The 12,080-nt window shown below is 39.3% G+C and overlaps 1 protein-coding gene across 1 annotated transcript; it reads left to right on the plus strand.

Moving 5' to 3' along the window:
- The first annotated feature begins 217 nt into the window (after positions 1 to 217).
- LOC138892691 (uncharacterized) lies at positions 218 to 730 on the plus strand. The gene has a single exon (XM_070176427.1). The coding sequence runs from the start codon at positions 218 to 220 to the stop codon at positions 728 to 730; it is 513 nt and encodes a 170-aa protein (XP_070032528.1).
- The last annotated feature ends 11,350 nt before the right edge of the window (positions 731 to 12,080 follow it).

Raw genomic sequence — 12,080 nt, forward strand, 5'->3', positions numbered from 1 at the left:
CATCTTCTAGAAGCCGATGCCTATCGGAAAGCTAGCTAATTGGCAAATTCTCCTCAGTTAATTTGACATTGTGTATATTACTCAGAAGGCTATCAAGGGGTAAGCTTTAGTTGACCGCCTCGCAGAAAATTTGGTGGATGGGGATTACGGCCGCTTACCACGTATTTTAGTGTTATTTGCTGGAGAAGATATTGCATAATCGTACCCTGAGTGGAGAATGTTTTTCGATGGAGCAGCACACTTCAAAGGAGTTAGAATTGGGGCAGTCCTGATTTCAGAAACTAGAGAGCATTATCCAGCATCGGCAAAGATAAGATTCCCTTGTACCTATAATATGGCCGAATACGAAGCATGCATCCTTGGGATTAGAATGACATTCCAATTCAACGTCAAAGAACGTTTGGTCATAGGAGACTCTGATATATTGATACACCAAGTCCAAGGAGAATGGTCCATAAAGAATGTCAAGATACTTCCGTACATGCACTGCATAAAGGCGCTATGCAAGCAGTTCATGAAGATTGAGTTCAAGAACCTCCCTAGGATTTGGAATGAGTTCGCCGACGTCCTTGCAACCCTATCATCTATGATTCAACATCCAGACAAGAACTACATCGACCCTATTGAGGTAGAGATCAGGGATCAACATGCCTATTGCTTCCATGTAGATGAAGAACCAGATGGTAAACCATGGTATCACGACATCAAGAAATTCTTTGCAACCAGATAATAACCGAAGAATGTTACTAATGGTCAAAAGAAAGCCTTCAGGAGGCTGGCAAACTACCTTTTTCCTCAACGGGGAAGTCCTGTACAGGAGGACCCTAGATTTAGGTTTGTTGAGATGTGTAAACGCTGCTGAGGCAACCAGACTATTGGAGGAGTACATGCAGGAACGTACGCACCCCACATGAATGGGTTCACATTAGCTAAGAAGATCTTGAGAGCTGGATACTTTTGGATGACTATGGAAAACAACAGTATCCGCTATGTGCATAAGTGTCACTAGTGCCAGATTTACGGGGATTTCATCCGGGTTTTGCCAAATGAGTTAAACATAATGGGTTCACCTTGGCCGTTTGCCGCTTGGGGCATGGACGTGATCAGATCTATAGAGCCCACAACATCAAATGGACATCATTTCATCTTGGTAGCTATCGACTATTTTACTAAATGGGTCGAGGCATCTACTTACAAGGCCTCCATGAAGAAGGTAGTGACATATTATGTCCGAAGCAACATCGTCTGCAGATTTGGGATATCAGCGTCTATCATCACTGACAATGCCGCTAACCTCAACAGTGTCCTCATTAGAGAAATATACGAGAAGTTCAGAATCGTCCACCGTAATTCCACAGCCTACAGACCACAAATGAATGGGGCAGTCGAGGCAGCCAACAAGAATATCTAGAGAATTCTATTGAAGATAGTGGATAATCACAGACAATGGCACGAGAAACTACCTTTCGATTAACATGGTTATCGGACTACCATGAGAACATCCATTGGGGCTACGCCATACATGTTGGTATAAGACACTAAAGTTGTTATACCCGCAGAGGTCAAAATACAATATTTAAGAGTCATTCAAGAAGCAAAATTAGATGACGCATAGTGGATACGGGTTAGACAAGAACAACTCATGCTCATTGATGAGAAAAGAATAGATGCAGTATGTCATGGTTAGCTATATCAGAACATGATGACGAGCACATTTAACAAGAGAGTGAAGCCTCGCCAATTCACACCGGGGCAGTTGGTTTTGAAGAAAAAGCTTTCCACATCAAGAGAAAGCCAAAGGAAAGTTCGCACCAAACTGGCAAGGTCCTTACGTGGTTCACCGAGCACTGTCGGGTGGAGCTCTTATCTTGGAAGAAATGGATGGAAGAGTGAACATGAAGCCCATCAACTCAGATGCAATTAAGAGATGCTATGTCTGAAGACAAATAGAGTTAGGTTTTTATTTTTTGATGTAACAGAACTACATGCAACCTGACTTCCCACAGAGGGATACGTGGGAAACCCATGTAGGGTTCGGTTTCTCCCCCCCCCCTTTCTCTTGTAATAGAAAAACCAAATATCAGTTTTTGTATGTTGATTAGGAAATACACCGACTTGATTTCCTCAGAAAGGAATACGTAGGCAATCCTCATCGGATTCAATCATCTTTTATAATTTAACTATGTTGTGGCCTGATTCCATTTACATACGTGGGCTGTCTGAGTCAGACTCGTCCATTTTCATTCTTAATCTGATCATTTTGCATTTGTTGTAATCAAACTACTTTCAGACGTAATTCAATTTTAGATACGTAGGCAACTTGAAAAGGATCAGTCATAACCTTAGGAAAGCCTTGTAATACATTAGTTTGAATTAGGATGCAGTCGCGACAATAAGTAGCCTCGTTGTCAGAAGCATCACGGAAGATCAAAATCAACCGGACAAATTTTTCAAGAGGATACGCTCGCGTGTGGAGAACCTTTCATAACATGTCATAATCCATAACGACGGCATTTGCCTTAAAAAACAAAATATTTTCAAAATGTTTTCTAAAGACTATAATATATATATATATATATATATATATATATATATATATATATATATACCGTAATCGATTCCATCAACCGAACTTCGCGGCGCAATCATGTCAAAGGCCAGGGCAAAACAACACTGTGGTCGATACAAACAAACTTCCCCTCCCCCCACTCAGAATTTTTCTTTGAGTGTAGGGTCAACAGGGAGGAAGGAAGCACTAAGACCACATTGGGAAAAATGACTGACCCGCCACTTGCCTATGATTTTTGATCTTCCTTCTTTTCTTAGATTTTTCTAGTACAACTAAAGCTAGCCTTTGAATCCTTTGCAGGTACCTCAAAATCATACAGCTGATACGGAAAAAACATGTACATAGCAAACCGTCAGCTCAACCAATCGGAGTACCCTGTACAAAACGAGTCGTCAATTTCACCAATTGATGTCTTGTATATAGAAAACTACCAGCTCAATAAATCGGAGCACCATGCACAAATCAAACGTTAGTTTGGCCAATTGAAGTCCTGTATATAGCAAGTCGCCAGCTCAATCAATCGGAGCACACTGTACAAATCGAACGTCGGCTTAGCCAATCGGAGCCTTATATATAGAAACTACAAAACTTCTCCAACAAAGCAATTTCGCTCCGTCGCAATGGATGCCATAATAGAAAGTCGCAAACCTTATCACCGATGTTGTGCCAATCGATGGCCGTAACTTAGCTTCGCAGTCAAAAGTATCTCTTGGGCATGCTTTTATTTGATTTACTATTACTTTGAATGTTTTAACGTTTTGCTCATATAGATTCAGGCATGATTACAGTTTAGTCAATCACTCCCGAGTGGAGATTACTTTACATTTCAGTGCAAAGCTCTCCGAACAAGCGAAGACGCACTCTACAAATCAAGATTCGAACAAGCGGAGGCACTTCTCAGTGTAAGGATCTCCTAACAAGCGGCGACACACTCTACCAGTGGCCCTCTGAGAGTATATTTGACTAGCGAGCATAATTTAGGTGTGTGTTTTGAGCTTGTCACAAACATCTCAAACTTGGGAGGTTTGTATCCTTCCGGCAGTTCTACATCTGGTTGGATACAAAAATATTCGTAGTTTAAGCCTTCAATACCCTTCCCACCTTCAACACTCTGGACTCTACTTGTCAATTTCTTAAGTTCTTTTGCCATGTTCCGAATGAGCAGGTCCTTCTCAGTTGGCTCAGGTATGTATAGGGTTTGTTGTGGGGTATGGGGTAAGGTTTCCACGTATATCGGGTTGCCTTGATGAGTCCCTGGAACTTGGGTACTTGGGTGATCATTGATTGAGGTTTGAGGGGGAACGGGAGTAGGTTGTGGTGCATTTTGAGGAGTGTGATAAGTGGTGGTTTGCGGATATTGGGTCGATTGATGGTGGTGTTGTTGAGGAGTTTGCACTGGTGGTGGGTTAATGTTTTGGGGAGGCGCTAGATTTTGATATTGGTGGGGTGTGGGAGGATTCGGAGCTATGGGTGGTAGATTCTGGTTTTATGTGTTTTGTGGTAGTGTTTGGTTCTGAGTGGTTGTGTTTTGCAGGTTGATGTCGGGAACATTTAGAGTAAGGGAAATGTTTGCCAGATTTCGGACCTGCTCAAGCTCACCCTGCAGCTCCATGATTTTTTTTCCAAGCATAAGACCAACTCATTCTGTCCCAGCGTACTTCTCCCGTCTGAGGTTTCAACATTCTCTGTCATGGTAGCATTGTCCTTTCGAATACCACTTAAATCATTCATCTTCCCTTTGCATTTGCCTTTGTTTTTTGGATCGCTAGGTGGAGGAGGAGGTGGAGGACCTCTGGATCTATTGTGGTATGCATATGATGTCAGTATGCATGAACCAACCTTTGGGAATCGGAATAATCATAAGAAAGAAAAAGCAAAAGATAACCAAGTCAGTAAGACGAAGTAAAAGAGTGCTTGCAATATTTAGACATGTATTACATAAGGTCATGCAATAATTCACGTCCTAACTTTGGGGACCTCATTGTGACAAAGGTAGGCCTAAGAGACACATAGACTTGGAGAAAATTCATGCCAACGTTTGCCTCATTCCATTAGTGCAAAAATAAGCCAAATCAATATTCCACTAAATCGGCAATAATACTAAAGTCACTAATGGCATCAAGCCTTATTACATCAAAATCTAATCTAGAAAGTAGTAAGCGACATTATATTCTAATCTACTTGGTCCTTGCAGGACCATCTCCATGTTTGGCTCTCTTGACCCCATCAATCATGTTTCTCAGATCGCGCATGTCCAGTAGCAAGTAAGCCTTGGCTGGCTTCCCTCCTTCATCATAGTCCATGCCTTGAAAATCCTAGAGCCTATTTCTCATCTTTCCTTCTAGCTCCATCAATCTTTGCTCTATATATTCTATCCTCTCTGTCGACGTAGTGTCAATCTCCTTCCATTCCCTTATCGCCTCCATGTTCACTTTATGTTGTTCTAGATGTTTAGCTTCCAATTCGAGCATCCTTTTGCATAGCCTCTTTTACTTCACCTGTGCCTCAGCCACCTCGTCTATGATCCTATCTTTCAAATTGACCCCCGGTTTGACGTCTCCAGCTATGTCGTCCTCCAACCACAAGAGATAGTAGTACATATGACCGGCGTGATACCTGTCATGTTCAATGGTTTCTCCTTCCACGATGATCTTTTGGTTTGACATGTGTTGTGCTTCGAACTTGAATGGGATGACATCCCTATTGAAATCTGCCTTATATTGAACCATGTTGGAAACTCGAGGTATGACTTGTTTCCTTCCATCTTGTCTCATTACCGTTATAGGAGCATAAGGGTAGATGCCTCGCAGCCCGATCAGTACTAAGTGAGCAGTTCCTTTGGATCTGACATTGAACTCACTACTAGGAAACCATTCAATGAACCAATGCACTTGCGCATCTATCAGATTGTTAAAGAAACTCACCCAGTCTACAAGATTTCAAGGCTTTGCAAACCTGACTGGAATGAATGTCATCTTCTTTGGATGATGACTAGATATGTAGTAAATCAGTGGCCTACGTGAAAGCTCCTGGCGATACTCACCCCTCAGAAAGTGTTCCAACAGTCAAACTTGTAGCAAGAGATTACAACCCACAAAGCAACCGGACCCATGCTTGCACCGATCCAGAGCACGACAAATCTCAGCTAAGATCATCGGGATGATAGTGTACTTTTGTCCCTCGATACCCTCCATTAAGGTCCTAGCAACGATGGCCAAGCGAGTATGAATTCTTCCCCCTTGCATCAAAAAGATCAACAGACCCGGGAAACACACTATGTAAACATAAACCCGGTGGTGCACCCATCCAAAAGAGATAATGGCTAGATCCTCATGATGAAGGCGATATAATTTAATATGCCCATAACGCTCATAGAGAAATTCAAAGGGGATGTATGATTTCTTCAGGCAGACCAGCTCATCATTCTTCTTAAAACCCAACATTTTCAGAAACCCGTGTGGAGTGCGATTTTTTTGTCACCAATAGTCATGGACTATCCCACAATAACTTGGCGAAACCCCCTATTTCTTCCAGGAGAGGAGTCATTTCTATATTGCCAAATCGGAAACTAACTCTCTTCTCATCCCAGAACATGGTAGCAGCCTTGATCAGTTCCCTGTTTGGTTGAATGTTCAGCAAAGATGGCATGTTACCCAATACTCTTATCATATGATTTTTGTCACAGGGTGCAAAGTCATATCACCAGTCAATTAGTAGAGGTGGGATATTCTGGACCATACCGAATGATCAACATGTTGTCACATTTTCTCCAAGTAATGCACATAATACGATGGTGTCCTTTGGGATTATGGAAATCCCATCAGACTTTGGACAAGGTTCATCTAAGCGGGTTGTTACGTTAATGACGTCTCAATCCATACTAGGTTTATCATGATGCATGTACATTTCAAATTGGAGTGTGGTGTTCTAGAAAGGTCTAGACTGGTACTCTAAAGTAGAAAACTTGAGAGGGAAAGGCACGGGACCATCGACTGCACGGCCGATCGACTAGTCTACCGCCAATAAGCCTATCCGATTTAAAAGGGTGTTTTCATGAAAGCGCGGACACTCATCAAGCTCCACTATGTTAATAACAAGCACAAGTGGAGTATGATGTGGAGCATGCTTTATGCAGAAATTGTAATATGTTGTCAAGTATTTGCATGACAAAAGTGCATAAAGCAATAAATAATATGGTAAAGATGAACATGAGAAGGAAAAGAAGAGAAAATAAAAGAAAGGCAAAAGAGAGAAGTCAGTTTAACTCATGAAAATGTGCGAAAACGTAATGAAGAAAATAGGGAAATAGGGACGGGAGAGTCATGATGTAACAATCTTAGACAAGATGAAAGAAGTGGGGGAGGGCGTGCATGTCACAGTAATAAAGGGAAACAGAGAGGGGATGTTCATGTTATAGCAATTTAGACAAATAAAGGGAAAATGGAGAAGGGATGTACATGTCATAGTAATTAAGACAAATAAGGAAAATAAGGGAAGGGATGTGCATGTCATAGCAATTTAGACAAATAAAGGAAATTAAGGGAAGTGATGTGCATGTCATAGAAATTTAGACAAATAAAGGAAAATAAGGGTAGGGATGTACATGTCATAGAAATTTAGACAAATATAGAAGAATAAGGGAAATAATCCACATAAGTCAATTTTTTTATGATAAGAGCCTAAGTATATCCCGAGCAGAGTCGCCATGTTGTCGCGTCCCTTTTCTCACGAAAGCGGATTTCGACGTGTAACAACTCTTTTAAATGGGTATTAAAAGAGAAGAGTCGCCACCTAATGGTTTTAAGGTTCATTAGGGCACCTATTTGCAAATAACTCTGTTTGACTAGTCAACACCACCAAAGATCGGGTAAGGGATCAAATTACCTCAAAGAGAAGGTGTTAGGCACTCTTCGAGGTCCACAACTGTGGTTCCCAACCGAAATTTAAACTATGTGGATTAGAGAATTAATCTAGGTGATCAAATAGACAAAGAAAGATGTAGGAGTTGAAAAATCTATTATAACATAAGAATTAACTATATGAATAATTGATACAAGTCTTAAAAAATCACAAGAAATACAATTGCGTTGATCCATGACTAAGTGTGAACTGCGAGTATATAAAAGGATGGGGGACCTATGTTTTCTAGCCTAAAGGATCACCCCGTGTAACATAAATAATACTTCGCAACTCCCTTAGGGTAGGGGTTGCTCTTATTATTCAGCGGGTACAGACTATCATCTCCTGCTACCCAATTACTATGTTGAAGTTATTACTTAAAGGCGCTCTAATTCAATTCTAAACTGTATCCTATGCGTGCACTACCCGTCCCATGCCTATGGTGCAGGAGGCTTTGTGTACGACCCAATGTTTTTGTACGTGAAAGTACGCCATAAGTAAATTGATAAAAGCTCAAAAATGAGACGTTACATCCTGTATTTTTTACATTAAAGTTTCATCGTTAATCGACATAAGTTCGGGAATGAGATTATTTTGAGATTTTAAGCATTATGCTATTTCAAACAAGTGATAAGTAAATTCGTGAAAGTGAGAGGGTAAACGAATCAAAGAAAATGAGTTTCGTTGAAGGTTGTTGGTTTGGGATAAAATACGGTACGAGCCATAATACACGGTATGTATGGACTAGTACCATATAAGGTACTACATAACCATGGTAGCAAGGTGTACAAGGTATGTTAAAAATGAGTAGTATTTTAAGTAAATTGAGATAATTCTTAATTATTTGGTAATGAGATATTACCTAATTAATTAGGGAATTATTGGATAAAGATTAAATTTCTCAATGTGGCAGCCCACCCTTCAAACGAATTGACTCATAAACCAAATTGAAAGGTGGCAACGAATCTGTACACGTGTTCGCAATCACCGAAAGATTAAATTAAGAAATTCTTGGCTGGATACTAATTTTATTAGTGAATTTGTGATAGGTCAAGTGGTAATCAATTTTAATTTAGGTGCACTAAACATGTTTACCATTGCTGATACTCCATATATTATATTCCTAGTTATTATGTTTTTCTGATTCGCCTAGCTCTTTAGCATGCCAATACAAGAACGTGGAAATGGTTAGAAGGATTAGACATCTCTTTCATGGATTAAAATAATACACGATGGAGCACTTGATTTAATAGCATCTTAAGCAATGTGAGATTTTGCGATTCTAAGGGAATACGGTATAATCTTTTCCAAGAATATCATACGGATTTTCCCTATTCCAGGTATGTTAAGGCTATCCCTTCTTTCCTTTTTGCATGATCCATACCACACAAACGAAACGAGTAAATGCGAAATTCCATAAATGACTCTATCCATAGAAATGCTAGAGATGCTTTGTTCTTGATTCTCCATGTATCATATTATTTTATCATTTGTTCATGGGTCTCAGAAAATACGTAACATCATAAAGTTTACTTCATAACATTAATCAAAGGCATAATGGTTTTAGTTTGAAAATTAAGAATATTTTGACGGAGAACGCTTTACCTCCTCTTACTAGGACCCTCAACCTAAATTTGAATTAGTCGGAACAGTAAGTAGGAGTATATAATTTCAAATACGGGATACGTAAAATAGATAGCGAATTGTAACTCTCTATAGCTTCTAAATCTGTCTTGTTCTCTTTTAGTAATAGTTTGTGATATTTAGTTAAAAGTTTGTAGTATATAGTTATATGTCCTGGCAGCGGTCAATTGAAAATAATTATAGCTGCTAGTCAAATATATATATATATATATATATATATATATATTTTTTTTTTTTTGGCGGCTATTATCTTGGAGAGTATTTATACAGTATAGACATGACGTTTCGAGAGATTTTGTTGACGTACTTCTCATGCATTGCATTCATTTATGCATGTACATTGACCCATGACCAGATGGCGTTATATACGCATATATGTATGTATATATATGGATATGGGATATGGAAAAAGTTACGGTGTTATATACGCACCACCACCTGATCAGCTGGTATACGTTGATTATTTGACCACAGTGGCCAGGGTGATATGATGGGATACCCTCAGAGGCTTGATGATGCTATGAACGCATGTACCCATGCATGGTATGACATTTATCTGCAAATGAATGACATTATAAGTATCAAATGATTCACAGAGCTATTCAGACTTACATGTCGAGTCTTTTACTCCATGTTTCTCTTAGGTCTATTATTTACTGATTTTCATTTCTTACATACTCGCTACATTATTTGTACTGACGTCCCTTTTGCTTGGGGGCGTTGCGTTTCATGCCCGTAGGTCCTGATAGATAGGTCGAGAGTCCTCCAAGTAGGCTATCAGCTCAGCGAAAGATGTTGGTGTGCTCCATTTGCTCCGGAGTTACTTGTTTGGTCAGTATGATTTAGAGGCGTATTGTTTGGTATGGCGGAGCCCTGTCCCAACCTTTATATTAAGTATGTACTCTTAGAGGCTTGTAGACAGATGTCATGTATACGGATACTTGTATGGCCTTATCGGCCTATATTTGTAGTATATAAATGATCACATAGGCCTTATAGGCTCGTATGTCACAGGTTTGAGTTTCTATATTAGGTTGGGTCGTTCTATGTGTGATATTCCCTCATGTTTACTCTGGTTATCTCATGACGCTCCTTCTGGCCCACTTACCTATGATGATGTAATAAGAAAAATATGTTACGTTGGTACTCGGTTGAGTAAGGTACCGGGTGCCCGTCGCGGCTCGTCTGTTTGGGTCGTGACACCTTGGACCTATTATTAGGTGGTTCTATACATTACATTAGGTTGCTCACAATGATAAAACTAGGCGACATTATAAACAGATAGGACTGCACATAATAGCAATGAATGATTCAAGTTGACCTCCACACATAAGTACAAAAGCACGTGATCAGATTTCTGGTTATGCGGTAGATAAAATTAAGGCGTATTAGAATCACTAAGTACTATAGGCATGATAGCTATTAGATTCCAGTATTATACAGGCAGTGCTGAAGTTTCTGGACTAACGTATAGTTGGATTAAAGCGTTACAAGTCCTATAGGCATGATTTCTAATTTGTTTGCGTGATAAGGTAGTGAAAACAGTCCCAAAACTCTGAATTACCAGTGCTAATTTTTATAGATATCCGTATTAGGCACGTGTCCATATCCTATAGGCATGATTTCTAATAATTGCATAATGAGCCAGTGAATTTGCTTGAAGACACAGGATTAGCAGCATCGATAAACATCATATAGGCAGTATTTCTACCAATTGACAATTAGACTTGATTTTATAACACTTTATTCCTCTAGGCATGTCATCTAAGTGAAGCAGTACAAAGTAATAGAAAGAAGTTGATCAATCATTAAATCCTTTTAGTCATGATATCTAGATTAGAAAAGCCATGGCATTATTTATCCTATGGGCATATTATCTAAAAGCGTTGAGTAGTAGACCTGGACAGTGTAGCAATTATTTGAGTCGACATATTTTGACAGGTTAAGTGAAGCGTGTGCGTGATTCCTATAGGCGTGGTTCCTCTTAGTGTGCAACACACACTAAACAAAATAACAAATAAGGCATGCTAGACGTAATAGCAAATAGAGCACATATACCATATAGGCATGTTTTCTACCTTTTTATGCTACTATTAGAATACGCCAACCCCTTTCATTAATCTCCCCATCATTCGTTATTACAAATTTTTACAGACCATATAGAATGATTATAGGCCCAAATACGAATACAAAAAATACCCAGTAACACATTTAGGCCTTTAAACATGCTTAGAACTTTATATGGACCGCAAGCCCAAACTCCAAAGGCGGACAATGCATTCCACTCTTCCAGTACCACCGCAAGTCCAACATACCAAGCCCAAACGAATGACTTAATTACCCAAATAGATGCCAAATTCAGCCATACAAGTAATAAACTATTTATAGAATTTAACTAGATAGCTTAAACACTTAATTCTTAAAGCTATAGCTAACAACATCTCTAGTTAAGGCACACAAGATACATACGAGGCAAGTTGAGGCTTGTAATTCCAGAGAGAAAGTTTATGAGAGACAAGATTGAACATTATAGGATAAAGGACTTTAGACATTAGAGTTTTGACATTAGGGTCTAGCAGAATCAAGGATAGGAACAAATGAAATATCAGTCTTCACATAGAAATTCTAACTTGGGAACCTAGTGATGATATGAGCATGACAAATAGGCTAGTGGGCATAGTCTATAATAGTTGACAAGAAATCACCTAGTTGAACATGAGAAAACTTAACATGCTGAGCATCAATCATAATACCAAAGTTCAGGGATATTACCAAGATTAACATGATAGGTAGGCATAAAGACTTAGACCAATTAAACATAGAAGAAAAGCCTACGTACTGAAATCTTGGGCAATATTTGAGGAACACACACTTGAACAAATCAGGAACATACATTATACTTTACAAGTAGAAAGAAAACATGACATGCTGGTTCATGTGTTCAGGCAACACTGGCATTTGGAAATTA

This window comes from Nicotiana tomentosiformis, chromosome 5 (assembly GCF_000390325.3).
Source record: "Nicotiana tomentosiformis chromosome 5, ASM39032v3, whole genome shotgun sequence".
Lineage (NCBI taxonomy): Eukaryota > Viridiplantae > Streptophyta > Magnoliopsida > Solanales > Solanaceae > Nicotiana > Nicotiana tomentosiformis.

What these genes read in the sequence shown, in the direction of transcription:
- LOC138892691 (XM_070176427.1), top strand. Translation starts at nt 218, where the DNA reads ATGTTTTTCGATGGAGCAGCACACTTCAAAGGAGTTAGAATTGGGGCA.